The 20103-nt window shown below is 53.8% G+C and overlaps 5 protein-coding genes across 5 annotated transcripts; 3 read left to right on the forward strand and 2 right to left on the reverse strand.

Annotated features, from left to right (window-relative positions):
- The first annotated feature begins 7 nt into the window (after positions 1–7).
- Positions 8–2465, forward strand: NCU07655 (hypothetical protein). Its single transcript, XM_957689.2, has 3 exons — positions 8–183; positions 272–1027; positions 1123–2465. The coding sequence occupies exons 1-3, from the start codon at positions 122–124 to the stop codon at positions 2171–2173; spliced, it is 1869 nt and encodes a 622-aa protein (XP_962782.1). The 5' UTR covers positions 8–121; the 3' UTR covers positions 2174–2465.
- Positions 2466–2767: 302 nt separating this feature from the next.
- Positions 2768–4130, reverse strand: NCU07656 (hypothetical protein). The gene has a single exon (XM_957690.2). It carries the CDS (start codon positions 3928–3930, stop codon positions 2992–2994), a length of 939 nt encoding a protein of 312 aa, XP_962783.1. The 5' UTR covers positions 3931–4130; the 3' UTR covers positions 2768–2991.
- Positions 4131–4383: 253 nt separating this feature from the next.
- NCU07657 (hypothetical protein) lies at positions 4384–6198 on the forward strand. The gene is made up of 2 exons (XM_957691.2): positions 4384–4657; positions 4736–6198. The coding sequence occupies exons 1-2, from the start codon at positions 4519–4521 to the stop codon at positions 5938–5940; spliced, it is 1344 nt and encodes a 447-aa protein (XP_962784.2). The 5' UTR covers positions 4384–4518; the 3' UTR covers positions 5941–6198.
- A 451-nt stretch (positions 6199–6649) lies between these two features.
- NCU07658 (protein transporter sec72) lies at positions 6650–13466 on the reverse strand. The gene is made up of 2 exons (XM_957692.3): positions 11417–13466; positions 6650–11357 (listed from the first exon to the last, which is right to left on the reverse strand). The coding sequence occupies exons 1-2, from the start codon at positions 12701–12703 to the stop codon at positions 6822–6824; spliced, it is 5823 nt and encodes a 1940-aa protein (XP_962785.3). The 5' UTR covers positions 12704–13466; the 3' UTR covers positions 6650–6821.
- Positions 13467–14985: 1519 nt separating this feature from the next.
- On the forward strand, positions 14986–17777 carry ace-4 (acetate-4). The gene is made up of 2 exons (XM_957693.3): positions 14986–15809; positions 16115–17777. The coding sequence occupies exons 1-2, from the start codon at positions 15498–15500 to the stop codon at positions 17177–17179; spliced, it is 1377 nt and encodes a 458-aa protein (XP_962786.1). The 5' UTR covers positions 14986–15497; the 3' UTR covers positions 17180–17777.
- Positions 17778–20103: the final 2326 nt, after the last annotated feature.

Below are 20103 nucleotides of genomic sequence, written 5' to 3' on the forward strand. Positions count from 1 at the left end.
ACCGCGTCAGACATCTCCACATTTCACGACGCCACGGATCGCATTTCCACCCGAGTCGCGTTGCCCGACCTTGTAACAAGCCCATCCCTGGCATACACAGAATTTCAGGGCACTTTTCAACATGTTCCGTTCAGCCAGTGGTCCCGGCGGGCTCAGTATCAACACCGGCACTGCCAATCTGTTGTGAGTTGTCTTTGTCTTTCGTCCCAAGACTGGCGGCTGTTAGTACAAAGTATTGTTGTTGACAGCTGCCCCCCATCACTCACTGCAGTGGAAGCACGCCCGCACAGTCCACCGGCACCGGCACCGGCTTTGGCACGGCAACCGCCCAGCAACCGCAAAACACGGCATCCTTGTTTGGAGGAGCACCGACTCCAGCCAGTGGAGGTTTGTTTGGAGGAGGAGCACCTTCGCAACAGCAGCAGCAACAAACACCGAGTCTCTTTGGCCAGCAACCACAACAGCAGCCACAACAGCAGCAGTCGACCGGAGGTTTATTCGGACAACCACAACAACAACAGCAGCAGCAGCAGCAGCAGCAGACAGGAGGAGGAATCTTTGGCCAGCCTGCTCAGCAACAGCAGAATAATACTGGTGGGGGGATCTTTGGTCAACCGGCGCAACAACAACAACCACAACAGCAACAACAGCAACAACAAATGTCTCTCTTCGGAGGAGGAGGAACCACGACGACCCCCGCCGCGACGGGCGGTGGCCTTTTCGGCGGCGGCGGCGTCGGCGCGACGGCACAACAACCGACGCAGACGACTTCGCTTTTTGGCGGCGGCACTGCTCAACCAGCCCAACAGACGGGCACCACCACCTCCCTCTTCGGCACTGCCCAGCCAGCTCAACAGACCACCGGCACCACCACCAGCCTGTTTGGTCAGCCACAGCAGCAACAACAGCAACAGCAACAGCAACAGCCGCAGCAGCAGCAGACAACCTCTCTATTCGGTGGCACCGGCGGCACCACCTCTCTCTTTGGCTCCAAGCCCGCCACCACAACCGGCACCACCAGCCTTTTGTACGTCTCCCCATCCCCATTTCCATTCTTCTCCTCCAGTTAGCCCTTGCTTATCCCAATGTCCATTTCCCAACCAACTAACCAACTCTCTTCAGCGGCACCACCCAACCCTCCACCACCACCACGGCCACTCAACCCACCACCACGTCCGGCGGCGGTGGTCTCTCCCTCTCCCTCGGCCAGGGCACCACCACCGCTCAACAAAACGCCAACGCCGGCAGCAAAGTCGACCTCCCCAACCTGCGCTCCACCACGCGCTTCTCCGACCTGACCGACAGCCTCCAATCCCAACTGACGCAAATCGACGAGTCCATCCAAAAGTGCATTTCCGACTGCAACGCCATCAACGCCTTCATGCCGGGTCACGAACAACAGCTGTCTTCCATCCCTTTGGACGTCTCCTTTGTGTCTCGCAAGTCCGAAGGCGCAGCTAGTGCTTTGAACAGTGACGTGCTGGCTATTGCCTCGCTCAAAGAAACTGTGAAAAAGGACGCTGCCAATGCGCGCCTGAGTTTCAAGGCGATTGACCAGCTGCGTTTGCCGGGGGGGTATTGGCAGGCTGGTTTGTGGTCGTCTGCGTCTCGCTCCGCAGGCGGACAGGCTTCAGTTGGTGAAGATGGTCAGAACGGTACTGGTGGTGCTGGAACCGCAAAGACAAAGAGTGTTGCTACGACCGGCGGCAAGTCGGCAGGTAGTGGAAGTGGTAGCGGTGCAGGAGTAGGAGGTGCAGGAGGAAAAGGAGGAGGAGGCAAGACGGAGCAGGAGATGGCAGACGAAGAAGAGGTCGACGATGCGGAAAGTAATCAGGATTTGATTGGGTATTTCAGCAAGACGGCGGACGAGATGGACGAGATGATGAAGCGGTTTGAGGACAACTTGGGCGAGATCGAGGTGCATTTGCATGGCGTGCAGGGTAATGTGCTGGAGCAGTTGCAGAGGGCGGCGGCGAGCCAGAAGATGCAGCTGGACATGGAGAATGGTGGTGTGAATGGGGAGGGCGGCCAGGTTGATCAGCGGGTGGTGGAGTTGGCGGCGGTGTTGAGGGACTTTGAGGAGAGTATCCTCAAGGTGGCGGGCGTGGTGGGTGGGGTCAAGGAGGGTATTACCGAGTTGCAGTTGAGGGAGTTTATGGGTAATGGTTCTTAGATGGGCTGTTGGCTGTTGACTTTTGACTATTGACAAGAAAAGGGGGCGAGTGGAAAGGAAGGCTTTGTGGTTTGGTTTCTGTACAAAAAGTAAAATTACTTGCAAAGTTTGCTTGGAGAGACGGCGGTGTCAATACCCCCCCGAGACATCATGGTATGGATTGCTAGCAGCTGGAGATAGAATAGTCCTTGCAACGTTTATGGCAGTTTCATCAGTTGTCTGATAGCATATCCACTCCCGTGAAGCTTGCGAACGGTCGATTACTTGTCGTTATCACGTACAGAATCACAAGATTGGTCAAATAGCAATAGGACCTACAATCATACCTAGAGGTCGGTAAGTGTTGTTATGACCAGGAACCACTGTCATGCCTTGGTGTTTTTCTTAGCCTTCCTGTATGAATGTCCATGTTGGAGTGACGAGGTCTTCTTACCTCAGACCAGCAAGCCGAAGATAGTCAAGTCATTCACAATTACCGCCACGAATTTATAGTGGCCATGATCATCCCATGCATCGCTTGGTCGTCACTTGGAATATTTAGCCATCATCGCTAAAACCACATAGAACATCTTCTGACAATGAGGCACATTCGCATGCGATAGAAAAATGGTATCATTCTTTGAGCCCACCAGACCCCTCCCTCTCTGGACATCCATGATGAATCCAACAATGCCTTTATATGCTCCCAACCAAGCGAGCCAAATATGCCATCTCACAAAGTGCTCTCTTGACATTGTTAGCAGCTCCTTCCAGCCACCACATACAACCTCTTTGTTTGTCATCTCAGACCTCCTCTCCCCCTATTCCACAAAAGACTACTAGTAGTAATCCCCCCCATCATCCCCACCCTCATCATAATCATCATCATCCTGGTTTCCATCAAAGTACTGCTCCGCATTATAATCATCCCCACTATCCTCCTCGAAATCGTCGTCCTCTTCGGCCACCGGGTTGCCGTCCTCATCCTCGTTATTCTTGACCCAATCATCCTCATCATCATCCGACAGGATCCCCACCGCCGCATCCTCTCCTCCGTCCTCGACCTTCTTCTCCACCATCTCCAACAACTGCAGCGCTCGTTGGTAATTGGGTTCGCCTCCTTCTCCTTCTTGTGATGCTGCGCCATTAGCGACTTTGGAAAGACCAAACACGTCTTCGGCCGTCTTGTACTCTGCCGACGACAACGCAATAGTTTTTGCCGTCGTCGTCGTCGTCGTCTTGCGCCGTTTCGCTCCAGAGGAGGCCACCGAACTCGAACCACCATCAATCCCATCCAGCGTAGCATGTAATTCCGCGGGGAAGAATTCTTTGGCGAATGGCCTGGACGCCAAGTCAGGCAACGTCCGTTCCTTTTGCTGGAACTTGTGCGAGTAGCTGGGGACGCCATCCTCAAAGATGTCAATGGTCGCTTTGGCGCTGCTTCCAAAGAGACTACTACTTGCTGAGGTCGACGACGAAAAAGAGGTGGTGCCGGCGGCCCACGTGCGGGATTGCGTGTAGAGAGGCGAGTCGTGGCATTGTTCGCGGAACGAGAGGAAGAAGGAGACTTGTCGGTCGTCCTTTTTCGAGAGGACCGGCGCGCGGGGCACTTTGTAAGGAGGGAAAAGCTCCGAGGGCTTCCCGTCCAGAGCAATGGTCGGGTCCATTTGCCAGGGGACCGAGTTGGCGGCTACTGCGCGACGACCGCCGCGGCCACCGCCAAATCCTCCGCCTCCGCCGCGGCCGCCGCGACCGCCTCGTCCTCCTCGGCCGGACATGGTGGTGATGTTCTTGTGTGGTGTTCCTCTGGGGTTATACGAGGGGTTCGATCGACTCGGTCGTGGTAGTTGGGGGGGGGGGTATGTCGAGCTGTGTAATCCTGACAGGTAGGATATATCGTCAAAGTGGTAGTGTCTCGTTAGGTAGGTGATGATGATGTTGTTGACGCCAGAGTCAATATGATGAAGGGACGGGAATGTCTTCCTTCTCCAAAAACTTACAACAAAGTCCCAATCGATAACGAAACGCGAATTAAAACTGGAGTCACTTTTTTTGCCCCACACTTCTTCCAGCGGGAGCAGGGGTTTTGCCAGGGTGCGTTCGTTACGCTAAGCTGAATTGGGGCTGAAGCTCGAGTCTTGGCTTCTTCCCCCCCACTGTTCCGTGGTATCCACCAGCAGCTTCCCCAACGCCCGCTGCTGCAGATCACTGAACCGCCGCTGACCTTCTTCCACTGGACATCTTCCCTTTGTTGTTTGCCATCATCATCATCACCACCCTCGCTGCCGTCGCCGATTCTTTGACCATATCCGAGCTATATCGAAGGCGAACATCGAGATTGTAGAAAACGAAGAACACAACGAGTTATGCCAACAGACACCATGGACAACAACATCCCCATCACTGGTCTCGATGACCTCACGGCGCACATGGACGCTCTCATCGCCGACCCTTCCACTCCCCTCGAAGCCAAGCTGTTCGACGACATCGAGCTCCAGCTTACGGGTATGTGCCTGCCACTCTTCTCTTCCCTACTCTGCCTCCTAGAAACACGTCCAGTAAACTAACTTCTACTTTCAACAGACTCCAACACCCCTCCCCTCCTCACCACCCTCCTCCCCCGCCTCGTCCAAATCCTACACACCACCCCCTCCGACCCAACCACGCCCGCCTCGTTAACGACCAAACTCCTCCGCCCTCTCTCCTTCAGCCAAATCACCTCCCTCGCGCCTCCCGAATCCCTAATCCAAGCGCTCGAATCACCCTTTCCCGCAGCCAACATCCTCGCCATGACAATACTCCACAAAGCCGCTGCCGCTCCAGCCGAGGTAGCCCAGCTAGCAGACATGCAAGAAGTCGTCCATTCCTTCGTCAGAACCTGGCTAGGCAGCAGCGAAGTAGGCGTCGGAGAAAAAGGCGGGCGAGTCATCGGTGACCTATTGGACGTCGACTGCGAATTCGACCCTCCGGCACGACCACAACGACAACAACAACAACAACAACAACAACAACAACATCCGCTCGATGCCGGGATGCCTACATGGCATGATATGGTCTTACGAAAGGAAAAAGGGTCAGGGGCGTTGTGGCGACGAGTATTTGCCGACCAACAAGTCTACAGCCTGATTCTGGATTTACTAGCGGGTCGACATGAAGATACGAATATCACTTCTACTTCCGACGTAGAGGAAAAGAAGAAGAAAGGCAGACAATTGACCCTTGCACAAGGGAGGATACTGAGGATTTTACCGAGACTGGCGGCCCTGGATCTGAACAAGGTAGCTCGGAGCGAAGTGGCGGCACCAACACCGGGATACTACCTTTATGCTACGGCGAGAACAACAACAAACGGTCACAACACATCTCGTCCAAACGGGAGGACAACAAACTACAACAGCGACATCCTCACCAACGGCGTCGGAGTCGAACAAGAAGAGGAAGAAGAAGAAGCAACGCAAATGCCCCTCCCGGCACCACCAAAACAGGGACAAGGCCTGCTTCACTTTGCTGCCCTCCGCATGGTCGATCGCAATGATGTGCTTATGCATTTATCCCTGATTGACTTCTTTGAGGCCTTTGTCGGGTTGATGCGCGTGACGCCCCATTCCGAGGACAAGGTGAATATCGTCAAGGAGATTGTGAGAGAGGCGGTGGCGGATGATGAGTTGCTGAGGGAGAGCTTGGAGGGGTTACCGGATAGGACGGTGGATGAGGAAAGGGATGAGTTGAGGGGATGGGTGAGGGAGGTGATGCCTCCGAGGGAGGAGATAGATGTGGTTATGAGGTAGTGATCGAAACGGAGGCCGGTGTAGGAGAATGGGAGGATGGGTAGGTTACGAACTGGTTACGAGCTGGTTAGGCATGGAAAGGATGATCTGGAGAGGAGAGCTGATAATGGGTTGTCGGTAATGGGCTGGATGAAGCGAAAGGCAAAGGCAAAGGCAAAGGGAATTGCAGCTTTGGTGCTCGGGTACCGTACCTTTCTAATATTAAGTCGATCTAATATTTAAGTACTCGCATCACAGAGAAACTTGATTAATGGCCCATTATGCACGGTACGATCATCATCATTAGAGGAGCAAGCAGTAAGTATTTGATTTCTTTTTCTTCTTCTTCTTCTTCTTCTTCTTCTTCTTCTTCTTCTTCTTCTTCTTCTTCTTCTTCTTCTTCTTCTTCTTCTTCTTCTTCTTCTTCTTCTTCTTCTTCTTCTTCTTCTTCTTCTTCTTCTTCTTCTTCTTCTTCTTCTTCTTAGACAACACAACACAACACAGCACAACACAACAGCTACATACCGTACACACAATGTTTCGGTTGATAAAGCAGAACCATACCTAGTCTGCCAGATAACTAAGCAGTTGAAAAAAAAAACAAAAAAAAAAATAATTAGTTAAAGACGCACATTTTCCTTTCCATGCCAAAACCAAAGCCAGACCTGAACAAAACTGTGTTTACAAGAACTACGTTGCACTGTGTTAGTAGTTATTGTACGCGCATTACCGAAAATATATGTAAATATATATATATATATATATAAGAAACAGAAATAGGATCCCGTTTTGCTCTACCCTTTCCATTACCCCCATCCATCCCTACACTACACTACACTACACTACACTACACTATCTATATCCTCGCCTTGGTATCTTCTTCTTCCGTCATCTTCCTTCCTCTACCTCGCCATATCCTCCCCTTCTCCCTCCCCTTCTCTTTCTCCCTCCCTCTCCCTTTCCCTCTCCCGATAACCACCACCACCACCACCACCACCAATCGTCCCCACAGTCATAGTACTAACCACACTCTCCGTCCTATCATGCCCATAGGCCATCCTCCCATTACCACTCATCACCAACGTATCCTGTCGCCTGTGATTCGACGACAACCTCCCCGTAGAGTTAGAGTTAGAGTTGGAGCTACCAACCAACCCCTCAATCCCCAACCCCACCTCTCCCACCCGTCTCAACACCCCCAGCAACGCCTGCCTCAGTTCCCTCTCGCCTTGCCCCAACTCCTTCCCCAGCAACTCAATCACCACAGGGTACACCTCATGCAAATGTTTCTTGAAGTCTTCTTCTCCGAACCCTCTGCCTTCCTTCATCTCGCCCTTTTCGGGGTTACTAACGCCCCCGGCAAACCCATTCAACACCTCCACCACCACGGGCCTCCACGCCTGGATATTCCTATTCTGACTTTCTTCTTCCAGCGAGACATACACGCGGACAATGTCCAGACATAAAGGGACCAAAGCCCGTTCGACATCGGCCTTGGACGCGAGACGCTCGGGAGAGGTGTCGGCGAACATCCTGAATAGGATCGAAACATAGACAGCGGCGCTGCCTGATTCCTGTTTGAGCAGGTTCGGCGGCTGTTTCATGAATCCCTCGCGCCAGAGACGCATGCGCAAGTCTTTGTCGGCGTTGAAGCGCTTGGCGAACAGGTAGGAGCGCTTCAAAAGGGACATGAGTTTCAAGAGCAGCGGGGAGGGGATGTGGCTGTAGACCGAGTCGTTGGAGAAGAGCTCTTGGACGGTCTCGATCATGAGCAGTTGCAGGACGCAGCGGCTGATGATGCGGTTGAAGAAGCGGCGGCGGGCGGCGGTCACGACGGGCGGTTGTTGTTGAAGGGTGGTGGATGGCTTGAATTCCTCGAGACCCTGGCCGCCGGGGGTGTTGGGTGGGTGCGAGGAAAGCGCGGTGGAAGCCGTGAGACGGTTGTGAACTGAGGAATGGGAGTCCTCTTCGGGGTTGATACCGCCGTTGGTGTGGGGCGTTTGGTGGATGGAGGAAGTTTCGGAGCCGGCGTCGTTGTCGCCGTTGATCTTGAGGGAGCGGGTGTCGGCGTCGGCACCGTCGGCGGAGGGACTGAGTTGGCTGGCGTAGTCGAGGCCGTTGGACGCTGACAAGGGGGTGGAAATGGTGGCCGCTTTGAAGAGCTGGTGCGCGGTGGTCTTGTCGAATAACTCGCAGAAGGTGTCGACGATCTTTTGCCAGTGTTCGTGGGTGAACTTTTCGACATTTTGCAGGATCAAGGTCTGCAGGCAGTTGCTGCCGATGCGAGCAATGGTGTCGTTTTCTTGAAGGATGCAGAGCGCCAGCAGTTCGAGGAACCGGTCGAGCATGTACTCCAATGGGTTGAAGTAGTGCGTGAACAGAGTGATCATGTTGCGCAGGGCTTGGATCATGGTAGTGGACAACCAAACCGACAACTCCTCGTGGCTAAGAGCATTGGACATTTCGGGCTTCGACCGTAGCACCATGAAGATGGGATACAACTGCTGCCTCCACAAGATATCCCAGAACCCAAGCGGGAATGTGGCTCCATACTTGAGCAGGGCATCAAAGAAGTAGTTGAGGGCGTTCGACCGTACTTCCAAATCCTCGCCGGTCATGAGAACGTCATGGAAGGCGAACAGAACAGGGAACCAGAAACCCTCCTCCACCGTTGTGCCCGTTTCTTGACCAGTCGGCTTGGTGGCAGCGTTGAGAGCCATCTCGGCAGAGTTTACTTCCGAGTTCTGCTTATGCGACAGCGGACACTCGGGTGTCTTGAGCATCTTGGGAATGATGCTCTTGAGCGTCTCCATCGCCTGCAGACTCTTCTTCTGGAACTTCATGTTCTTGGAAAACTCGGTCAAGCAGACGATCAAATCGGTAAACGCGCCCTGGGTGATGACCACGCCGAAGCGCGTCTTGTACACATGCAGAACGTGCTCATAAGCCAGGTTGACGATGCTCTCGTACTGGTCCTTGGCGGCCACGGTAAAGACGCCAAACATGGTCCTCCAGCCGGAACGGATCTTGTCTCCCTTGGCCTGGATCATCTGAATCAGACATCTCAAAATCATATCCTTGACAGTAATGTTGTTCGAGTTGGACATGACATGCTCAAACGGCTTGAGAAAGTCCTTCTGGAACTTGAAACCCGCCAACTCCTCAATCTCCATAAAGCGCGTAGACAGCTGACGCAGCGAGTCCAGAGCAAAGAACACGATAGCGGCATTGACGTGGCACCCGACCCGGTTGAAGTGCTCACCCAACACATCCCAGATGTTGGTCCACTCGAACCTCACACGCGTCATGTTGTAGTACGAAATCTCGACAATCTTCTGCAGACTGTAAGTGCGCGGCGAGTCGTTCGACCCGGACACCTTGATCTCATCCCAGCTGACTTCGGTCAAGGCACGGGCAAAGTGAACAATGGCCTCGCCGCTGAGGTGGGCGGTGTTGGTGAAGATGCGGTCGACGCTCTTAATGACTTCGTCCGAACGGCTTTCGAGGGCAATTTCCATTGAGACGCCCTGAGGGCCCGTGTTTGATCGTGGGCGATGTCGCTTGGCAGCCATAGACTTGCGGGAGTCCGTCGAGTCGCTTCTTGGTGGAGGAACGAAACGGGCCTTGGAGACGTCGGGGACGGCACTCTCGTCGACACCACCCGAGATGAGCTGGAGACGATCAAGCTGGCTGATACAAAGGAGAACATCCTTCCACGACTCCTTGAGGAGGTTGCCTTCTGTCTGTCCAAGCTCAAGAATCACCTTGAGGGCCTCGACGTTCTTAGCTTGAATCTCCTGGGGGTTGTTGAGATTGGCCGTGTTCTTGAGCGCCGAGATAAAGGCTTCTCTAGGAGTGCTGAGATCAAAGAAGCAAGCAATCTTGGTCGCAAGCTTCATACCCTCCAGACACAGCTTGTTCACATCCAGGTTATGTGTCTTTTGCATCTGGCTGGACAGGGCCGAGAAGAAGGACATCCACGTCACATCAAACATGGGCGATACATGCTTGAACGAGGTAGCGGGGATGAACTTGATGCCGCCCATCTTTTGCGCATTCTTCCGTTGACTACGGTACAAGTCCTTGAAGAGCTGCTCCGACCGAATGGCGATTTCTTCAGACTGTTGAGCATATGCCTCCCTCTGCAGGTCACGACCGACGTTGGAAAAGGCCTGGCCAAGTCCAGCAGCCAGACCGGTTGACTGTGCTGGAAGCGTTCCCGCCGCAGCCGCCGCTTCCCGCTCACTCTTGAGGACAATCTCGTTGTTGGCAATATCGTCGTAGATGCTGATGAGGTACTCGTCCGGAAGGTTGGCGTTATCGTTGATACCGCGGTTGTTCTTGATAAAGTCCTCCTTGGTCATGCGCCTGACAATCTTGCTGCTGTGGAGATCCGTGTTCAGCATGATGACGGAGTACGCCAGCACATAAGGGGTATCAGCATTGGCAAAGGCCTTGGGGTTTCCCAGCATGTATCGGTTGGCGAACTTGAGCATGAAACGATCAATCTTTTGGGCCTCACCGGGCAAGCGGAAAGCCTGAAGAAACTGGCGCAAGGCATCCACGAAGCGCTTCTTGGTGAAGTCCATGGTGTCGACGAAAGCGTGCATGATGTCAATGTTCTTCTGATCACCCTCACCGAGGTATTCGCCGATCTGGGCCTTGTCCAGCCTCTCCTCGCTGATCAAGAACTTGGCAATGGCGTCGGGCGTGTCTTCGGGGATAAAGCCTTCCTTCAACAACAATTTGATGCCGTTCTTGGGCTTGTAGTTGAACACGCGGATAGCGTTTCCGAGAGCCGTCTTCCTCTGCTTTTCCTTTTCCAGCTGGTCGGGGTCATCGTCAAGCAGCGGTGTCGATGGCATGGTCGGGGTGTCTAAACGGGATAGGGACTCGCCCATGATCGAAGGGTCCATGGATTCCCGGATCTCATCGCTTGACGGCCGTCTTTCGGAAATGCCCGTTCCCGTGGTGATGACCTCTGGGCGCCCTGGATGGGACCAGTTGAGAAGCGACCTAAGCGACTCAACAAGGGAATCCAGAGCTTGCCTCTTTAGAACATAGTCCTTGGGGATATCGCCATCGGTGTCGGTATTTTGGGCTATCAGGGCAACGGTAAGTGGTGGTGGCAAAACGTTGCGCATCTGCCACTCGCTGGCTGACCCATACTTGGCATGGTTTTCCTCGTACTGCTGTTCTTGTAGTGCCGTGACGGTCGTAGACGACGTCGCAAACTTGGACAAGTCCTCGACGATGCGCTGGAAAATATTGTCGACATTTCGGTCGCAATCGTAATTAAGGTAGAACTCGACCAATGCCCGGGGATCCTCACATAGCCTCTTGAGGATACTGACAAAGGCGAGCTTCTGGGACAAGGGGGCGGTCCTCCGCGCCAAAAGGGCTAGGTAGATTTCGTTCAAGAAGACCTCGATTTCTTTCTGTTGGCGTGTTAGCACATGTCCTCCCTGTTCCTACCAAAGCACAGCACACGACAAACCTTGAATGGAGCCCTCATGTACTTGAGCATTAGCCAAAAGATCTCACAGCAAATATTAAATACTCTATCGACCGAGCTAGCCCCGTTCCGTGTGATACTCAAACACAGATAGTACTTTGTGGCCTGCAAAAAGCTGGTGGGCTCGTTGTTCTTGGTATTGGTGATGGTACAGTAGGGCGAAGTGAAAACAGAAATGTTGTTGTTGAGAAGGGTGTGGATGAGGTGGAGGGAGATGAGCTTGGACCGCATGGGCTGGCCGCGGAGGTCGTAGAGCTGGTCGGGCGGCAGGATCTTGGTCGAGAGGTTGCAGAAGGAGCGGAAGACGAGGTAGGCGTCGCGGATGTACACTTCGTCCTCGGCGTCCAACGACTCGGGGCTGTCCTCCTGGGCGCTCTCGGGCACGCTCTGTTCCGACACGGACCTCGCAGGCTTCCTGTTGGGTTTTAGCTGGGTGACCATGGTAGGGCCATCTCCGAGATTGGAGTCGTCGAAGCTCTTGCGGTGCTCGAGGTCCTTGAGGGTGAGCTTGGGGCCGTCGCCGTTGCCATCCCCATCTTGTAATTGCGATTCGGACGCATCTTCGGGGACGTTCTCGTCATCGTCTCCGTTGGCCTCCTCTTGTGTGGAATTTTGACCGTCGGATGAGCCGTTGACGTTGAAACTGCTCTGGCTCCGCTTCAGCTTGCTCAGATTGGCGCGGGCCTCCCTCATGTGCAGCCTGGCGCTGACTCTCTCGAACACGGTTCCGACCATTTGTGTGAGGGTCCCCTGGGCGACCTGCTGGTTGGCCGTACTCCTGGAAAGGAGGAAGATGTTGTAAACCTGGCGCACAGCCTTGAGCAGGCCGGCGCCGTGGACGACAATCTTGTCATTGAGGACGGCGGCCAAGAGGGACTTGACAATCTGTAGCTGGATCTCGACCAGGGTGGCCTCGCCCTGGAAGCAGTCGCAGATGGTGTCGATGGCGCGTTCGATTAGGGGCAGGTATTGCTGCTGTTGTGGTTGGCCATCCTCGCTCGCCGCCGCGGACCGGCCGGAAGGGACGGAGAAGTAGGTGGAGGAGATGAGCTTGCCGATGCAGTCGAGGGCGGTTGTAGTCAAGGGGATGGTGCCGGACTTGGTGGCTAGTCGGAGGGGGGCGAAGATGACCTCGGGGTCGGGGAGCTGCTGGTCGTTTGTCTTGATGGCTTCCTGGGCCTTTTGCGCCAATTCGGCCAGCTCCTTATTCTTGCCGGCATTGGCGGCAATGACGTCTAGAGAGGACGTCACGAACTTGAGGGAACTCATGGTTGGAGGTGGTGGCCGAGGGCGGGACAGATGGCCATTCGTCGTCGTGGTGCTTCAGCGCATCTGACGGGGGGGCTGTTGTTGACTTCTTGATGTCGAGGACAGGGGAGAGTGTAGTATAAGCGGCGGAGGGAGGGGCTTCAGTTCTTCCTCTTGAGTCGTGTAGCGTGTTATGTTGATCGAAACGGAATGGGAGCTGCTGAATAATAATGGCAGCAAAGAGGTAAGCTTCCTTTGTTCGTCTATTTCCAATATATCCGTCACCCCAGCTGCTTGGTATTAGGTGTAGGTGTAGGTGTAGGTGTAGATGTCGCGTATGTGTTATGTGGCTAACTGTTCACAGCTCTTGGTATTTCGTCAGGGTGCAGCAATGGATGGATGGCTTCTCGATTCGATGTTGTCGAGTTCGGGGTTCCGTTCGTCTTCTGGAACAATCAAAGATAATCTGGGGCTTGTATGGAGATCGCCAGTTTCAGACTTGGTGCTCGGTAGAGACGACAATGGATGCTGCCCTGGTCCCCCTCGTACACTACCTATGGTACCCGGACTTGCTGTCTTTCGCCAATCTGGACTTGCACTTTTGAAAATGGACGGGATGAAGGCCGAGTCCGTGCCTCGTGTCCTGGGCGGGCTGAGTAAGGTAACCTAGAGGTATGTAGGTCCCGTCCGAGTCGGCGGGCGAGCGGTTGCTACGGTGGCTCGGTAGGTGGTCAGGTCCCTCTCTCCCTCCCCTCTGAATCTCATTCCCCAGTGTTGTCGTCATGTTTTGGCCAATCACGATGCAACATGGAGGCTACTTACCTAGGTCTAGCATGGGATTGCGACAACTCAGCGGCGCGCGGCCTGTGACTGCTGACTTGCCGACCGAAACAGTGGAAGTTGACAGCAAGCCTTCAATTGAAGAGTGGGTCCATCAAGACCCTGATGGCTGCAGTGAGTGTCGCGGGCACGGACCATTCCCGACCCTTCCACTTCCCTTCCTCTTCCATCAGGTACCTACACGTACCTACGTACCTCTCACTTTATCTCCGTACGTATCAATCTATCTGCCAGCCGCTTTGCCTGCCGGAACTGCAGCCGTGGATACTCTTTTTGACGCATGGGTCAGTAATTGGTCTGTTCATTGGTAGCCCGCCGCCGGCGTCAGCTTTTGAAGAATCCGATGATAGCCATTCAATCCCGTCTTCCATTGTAGATATGGATCCCATCTCTTTTGCGTATCAGTTGTCTTTGGACATATTGGACACCGGTGATCCATGACACGGCGTATTTCACATCCATCGGAGGGAAGCCAAACTGTAACTTGTGTTACTACCATAGGCTTGGAGTCTTGATGGTATGAATACCTCGTGGGAAGTTTAATCAATAACCAAGTCGTGTGCCTTTTCAGCTTCTACAACACGATCTCAGGGCAACTCGGATACGAAGCTCTTCAGAGGTTGGGAATATGACTGATGACGAGAGACCGTTGTTAGCTGCTCCTGATTGCTTGTACATACGAAAACTGAAATGTCATCACCAGTCCAATTTTGTCATTATATGCCATTCTGCAGCATCTCTCATGGATCGGGTCCCTTAGTTTGACATCACTGACACTGCAGAGTCCAATCCTCTTGGAGTTGACGGTTTCCATCGCAATCAAATCCTCCGATCGGCCCGCAGAACGTAATCCGTACCTTAGCGCGAACTGTTATGGATCCGTGCAGCTGCCAGTCCGATGTCCCTGTCAGCACTTCATCTCTCTCGAGGTTGTTCATCGGAGAACTGTTGAAGTCCGCATCTCACTTTGGTCCATAAGGTTACTTGATATTCAGGTCTTCATAACTCGCAAATACAGATAGCACCTCCATGCGCGCTGCTCATACATATAGATATTCAAACAAGATATCACTGCTCCAAAGCTAGGTTAGCTTGACAATTCCAGTTCGTGATTGCAACCTCTCTTATCAAGTAATCAATCATCCATCTGCCCCCATTAGGCTTAGCGTCATTTACTCCCCGTTGCGCGACCGGGGGATTCTCAAAGCTTGGCCTCCTGCTGTCTTTGGGCACCGGGCAGCTGCGAGGCCGTGCTAGCCCTGAAATAGCCTGGCCTTGGCTCGGCGGGGGCTCTGCTTACGCTGGAACTGCTGGGGGGAGCTTCCCCCAACTGTTGGGAGAAATCGCAGGGGGGCAGAGAGCAAGGAGCTGAGGGGACACAAGGCGGGCAGTGAGTGTGGTGAGTGTGGTTGGTGACGGGAAGTGAGAAAGTGTGATGCCACCGCCGCAGTGGAGAGAGAGGGAAAAAAAAAAAAAAAAAAAAAGTTCACGAGTGTCGCCGATTGAAGTCCGGCTCCGTATCCCGCCGCTGCCCGCTGTCATCTTCCTGTTGTGCTCTCCACGACGAATCCGTCATTCAGGTCGAATCTCATCTCGCGCAGTCTTCCATCTTTCCAAACCTGCAATCTTCCCGTTCTTTTTCCACTCTTTTTCCGCATCAACCTGACTCGCGCAGTCGACGACTTACACCTCCAGGCTTGGCCCTACTGCGAATCCGCGTCCATCAATCAGACATCCCGGCCTCCCTCCGCACAAGCCAGCTTCTCCAACCCGCGTCCCTCTGCCCCCCTCCCCCCCGGTCGGCCTTTCCCCTCTCCAAGGTCCTGCCGCCGCTGCCACTGCTGCTGAGTGCTGCTCCTCCAGCTTGGTTTGGAATCCCCACATAAACATTCCATACTAGCAAATTGAACACAACCTCCTCTCTCAAAAAAAACACCACCACAACCACCCAACCTTCACATCACACCCTCTCACCATGATCGTCCCCGTCCTCTCAAGGCAGGCTCTCCGCCATGCCAGCGTCGCCCGTGTCGCCCTCCCCAGCCTCACAAGATGGTACGCCTCGTACCCCCCTCACACCGTCGTCAAGATGCCCGCCCTCTCGCCCACCATGACCTCGGGCGGTATTGGCGCATGGCAGAAGAAGCCCGGTGACAAGATCGAGCCCGGTGAGGTGCTCGTCGAGATCGAGACCGACAAGGCCCAGATGGACTTTGAGTTCCAGGAGGAGGGTGTCCTCGCCAAGATCCTCAAGGACTCGGGCGAGAAGGACGTCGCCGTTGGCAACGTAAGTACCTACCTACACTACCTGTCGAGCCACGAGTCATCATACCTGCCAAACACTCCAGCCCTACCTACTCCAACTCCATGACTCCATGCACATCTCCTCCCATCCCGACCCTCTTCCCCACTCGACCCTGAATCCACTCTTCTTCCTTTATGCCTCGTGCGCGCCTCGTGCCCTGTGTCTCGCCTGTCGGGTGATATGTCATGGTGCCGTTGAGCGTCTACACGCCCCGCGTCGCCTTAGCTTGTGCGCGCCTAATGTAGACAGACGACCCATGCTGACCATGCTTCTTCCTCCTTCTCTAGCCCATTGCCATTCTCGTCGAGGAGGGCACCGACGTCAACGCCTTCAAGGACTTCACCCTCAAGGATGCCGGCGGCGAGACCTCCCCCGCTGTCCCCAAGGATGAGCCCAAGAACGAGAGCACCGCCAGCGCTCCGACCCCCGCTCCTACTCCCGCTCCCGAGCCCGAGAACACTAGCTTCACCGGCCGCTTCCAGACTGCCCTCGAGCGCGAGCCCAACGCTCTCCCCGCTGCCAAGAGACTCGCTCGCGAGAAGGGCATCGACCTGCGCAACGTCAAGGGCTCTGGTCCCGGTGGCAAGATCACTGAGGAGGATGTCAAGAAGGCTCTTGCTAGCGCTCCCGCTGCCGGTGCCGCCGCCGCTGCCTACACTGATGTCCCCATCTCTGGCATGCGCAAGACTATTGCCGCCCGCTTGAAGGAGTCTGTCACGGAGAACCCCCACTTCTTCGTTTCCACCAACCTCTCCGTCAGCAAGCTTCTCAAGCTCCGCCAGGCGCTCAACAGCTCTGCTGATGGCCGCTACAAGCTTTCGGTCAACGACTTCCTCATCAAGGCCATGGGTATTGCTTCCAAGCGCGTCCCTACCGTCAACAGCTCGTGGCGCGACGGTGTCATCCGCCAGTTCGAGACCGTCGACGTTTCCGTTGCCGTCGCCACCCCCAACGGCCTCATCACCCCCATTGTCAAGGGTGTCGAGGGCAAGGGTCTCGAGAGCATCTCGGCCGCCGTCAAGGAGCTCGCCAAGAAGGCCCGCGACGGCAAGCTCAAGCCCGAGGAGTACCAGGGTGGCAGCATCTCCATCTCCAACATGGGCATGAACCCCGCCGTCCAGAGCTTCACCGCCATCATCAACCCTCCCCAGGCCGCCATCCTTGCCGTTGGCGCCCCCCAGAAGGTTGCCGTCCCCGTTGAGAACGAGGATGGCACCACCGGTGTCTCTTGGGACGAGCAGATCATCGTCACTGCCAGCTTTGACCACAAGGTTGTCGATGGTGCTGTCGGTGCCGAGTGGATCCGCGAGTTGAAGAAGGTCATTGAGAACCCTCTCGAGCTCCTCCTTTAAACGCGAATAGCACTCTGTTTTGGATGACGTTCAGTGGAGTTATACGGATCGAGCGACTGCAAACTAGATAGCAGTCACTTGGCCCCAAGTTCACGGCAGGCCGGCGCATGAGATTTTATAGAAATGGGCAGGCATTGGAAGGATGGATGAATGGATGGGAGGAAGAGAGGTGATGGAATGACAATGTCAGTCAGTTGGTTGACAAAAAAGCGAGCTGATGCTACAAAAGCTTTTGGGAGGTTCCATTCAGTGTCATGTTTGTGTTCTCTCTCAACCACCATATGTATAATGATTCGATCCCACTTTTTATAAGCAAAAACTTGAGCATGAGGTGTGCGGGAAATACAGGAAATCTTTGTTTCTTTTTCGTTTGTTAGAGTTGAGTTCAGCCCCGGCATCGGTTAGGCAACTTGAGGACTTTTGGATACAGGATTTGGGAATGGCACCCCAATCTGTTTGTCCATTTCTAGCCAAATATGTGGTCGAAGCTGCCATGTTTTGGCAAACCTGCTGCTTGGCTGAGGATACCAATTTTAATTTTGGATATCAGTATTTGGACAGATTCTGCTTTGGCAAAGCGAGGAAAGGTCCTGACCAGGGGGCATCATAAGTGTGATGCCAAGATAATGGGCGGCGGCCGCTGGTGTTGATGAACAACGAGGTGTCAGACTGTCAACTTCCAGACCGACCGCGGCAGACGGCACCAGTTGACTTTCTGCTTATGGCCAAGCGGCCGGATGAGATTGACCTTCGTCTGCTCCTTCCCTGAGAGCATACTGGAATGTTATCAAGGCTGAGTAACAAAGTGGAAGAGCTCCTGCCCACTCTGAGCATCATGACTGCTGACTGAAGGCAGTCACTACTGAGATCTCAAGCACCCATCGACCTGCCTGATTCAGGGATTCTCGCTGTGCCGCGCTCCAGCCCCTTTTCTGTTTCTTTTCCCTTTTTTTCTTCTTTTTTTTTTCCCCGCCCTCTCTTCTCGCCCAGTCTTCAGTGTGTGCTGTCTGCCTCCTACATTTTTATCACGGATGGTCTGCTGCCCTGCTCCTGACTTCTGCCGCTTTCCCATGACACCTGCTTCCCGCTCCTTGCAGTCGTCTCTCATTTCAGATTCTTCCACCTTCGCCCTCTCTCCTTCTTCGTATCCTCTCTATCGTCTCTCTACTCCTGCGTTGCTCGCCGTCTCCGTTGGCGTCGTGAGCCGTACCTCTATCGACTTGTGTACTCTGATATACTTTACGGTACTTGCGCCTTTCATCGCAGCAGTTCACAGATTCGCTAGAAAAGACAGCGGGGGCTTGACGGCGTTCCTGTCCATTAGTCTTCTCTTACACAGCCTCTTGCTTCTCGGAATTCTCACAATGTGCCCAATATCGACCAGCAGAAAACTAGGGATGAGAACGGGGGTTGGCATCAGACTTAAACAGTTTTGAAATACAACGACCACAGTCCTTCCTTCATTTGATAGACAACAGTCGGACTTTTCCTTATGCCGGGAAGTTGTCACCAGCCTTGGGACAACCAGCTCAGACTTATCAGCAACCGTTACCTTCCGGACACTCGGCACAAACGTATCGATAGCCGCTCACTCTCATTAGACAGTATATCCAGCCTTATGATTCATCCTCGCTGAAGCCGGCTGGGCTTTTTTTTTTTTTTTTTTTTTTTTTTTCTCTATCGCTGTGATATGCCCAACCTTGCAGGACAGGCTACCCAAAGCGACAACTTCGTCCAGCCTCCCGATGATCTCAATCAGAGCCGTTGCTTACATCAACACAATTCGAAGGACTTTTTTGTCTCAAGCCCGGGCAGCCCGCACATGACCTAGATCAGCCAGACGAACCCGGGCGGATAGTCTCCAGACGCCAATGTCCCGACAACGTGAGGATCAGAGACTGTACAAAGCAAAGGACAGCACCTGTACACGGAATAGATCGGGTCTTATTGCTTGATGGTTTGCTCATGCTAGGATGGTGTTGAGGTATTAGGAACCTAACTACTCGACTGCTCCATCACACCTCTACATCTATGTCGGCGTAACTCTACTAGTCCAGCCCAGCGCAGCTTAGGTCAGCGTTGTTACGTCCTGATCAGTTACTTTAGCAGAAATTTTTTACCAATCCAAACATGAGAATGGGATTACAGTTACAAAGCACCTACCTACCTACCTACCGACCTATGTGCCGTATAATCTCGGGTAATTCGGATTCTACTAGCACAGTCGGCAATTCTGAGAGTTTCGACCGACAATTACATGCATCGATGCCTTCTCATAGCAAGTGGCAAACTTGCTCAGAACCCTGCGTTTCCTGTCTATCCGGGAATCTGGATTGCCCGAAACCAGGAATGTTATGCCAGTGGTGATGTAAGTAGGTACACACCTACGTAGGTACACTTAGCAAATCAGACTAGGTAGTATCACTTGGTTACTCCGTTTTCCCCCGTCCTGTGCTGCGCCCGCCCACCTCCTCGCTGGTTTCTAATGGGCACAGGGTAGGTAGGTAGGTACATTCAGCGAGCTTCCTTACGAAAACGATACGTCCGAGATTGGGAGGCCTCAACGTGCTGCCACCGTGACATGTATCGATATGTGCTTAGTTAGGTAGGTACCTGTACCTCTACACATATATACCTACCTAGTGTACATGGCTGGCGTGCTGGCATGAATGTCACTGCAGCACAGAAACGAAAAACATGCTGGTGTGGATGGGAAATTCGCCATTCGTTATGACACATATGTAACCTACCTACCTACCTACCTACCGACCGAGGCTACACTAGGGGCACCAACTCGAGCGTGAAACGCAGCGCAAACTCAACGATGCAAGATGCAAGATGCAAGATGCAAGATGCGAGATGCAAGATGGAAGATGCAAGATGCAAGATGATTCCACACGCTCCGGACGGTAGGTATGTCGGTT

Source organism: Neurospora crassa, linkage group IV, assembly GCF_000182925.2.
Source record: "Neurospora crassa OR74A linkage group IV, whole genome shotgun sequence".
In the NCBI taxonomy this organism is placed as follows: domain Eukaryota; kingdom Fungi; phylum Ascomycota; class Sordariomycetes; order Sordariales; family Sordariaceae; genus Neurospora; species Neurospora crassa.

What these genes read in the sequence shown, in the direction of transcription:
- NCU07655 (XM_957689.2), top strand. Translation starts at nt 122, where the DNA reads ATGTTCCGTTCAGCCAGTGGTCCCGGCGGGCTCAGTATCAACACCGGC. An exon ending in ACCGGCACTGCCAATCTGTT is followed by an intron (nt 184 to 271) that starts GTGAGTTGTCTT and finishes CACTCACTGCAG; the next exon opens with TGGAAGCACGCCCGCACAGT. An exon ending in ACCGGCACCACCAGCCTTTT is followed by an intron (nt 1,028 to 1,122) that starts GTACGTCTCCCC and finishes AACTCTCTTCAG; the next exon opens with CGGCACCACCCAACCCTCCA.
- NCU07656 (XM_957690.2), bottom strand. Translation starts at nt 3,930, where the DNA reads ATGTCCGGCCGAGGAGGACGAGGCGGTCGCGGCGGCCGCGGCGGAGGC.
- NCU07657 (XM_957691.2), top strand. Translation starts at nt 4,519, where the DNA reads ATGCCAACAGACACCATGGACAACAACATCCCCATCACTGGTCTCGAT. An exon ending in CATCGAGCTCCAGCTTACGG is followed by an intron (nt 4,658 to 4,735) that starts GTATGTGCCTGC and finishes TACTTTCAACAG; the next exon opens with ACTCCAACACCCCTCCCCTC.
- NCU07658 (XM_957692.3), bottom strand. Translation starts at nt 12,703, where the DNA reads ATGAGTTCCCTCAAGTTCGTGACGTCCTCTCTAGACGTCATTGCCGCC. An exon ending in ACATGAGGGCTCCATTCAAG is followed by an intron (nt 11,358 to 11,416) that starts GTTTGTCGTGTG and finishes ACACGCCAACAG; the next exon opens with AAAGAAATCGAGGTCTTCTT.
- ace-4 (XM_957693.3), top strand. Translation starts at nt 15,498, where the DNA reads ATGATCGTCCCCGTCCTCTCAAGGCAGGCTCTCCGCCATGCCAGCGTC. An exon ending in AGGACGTCGCCGTTGGCAAC is followed by an intron (nt 15,810 to 16,114) that starts GTAAGTACCTAC and finishes CTCCTTCTCTAG; the next exon opens with CCCATTGCCATTCTCGTCGA.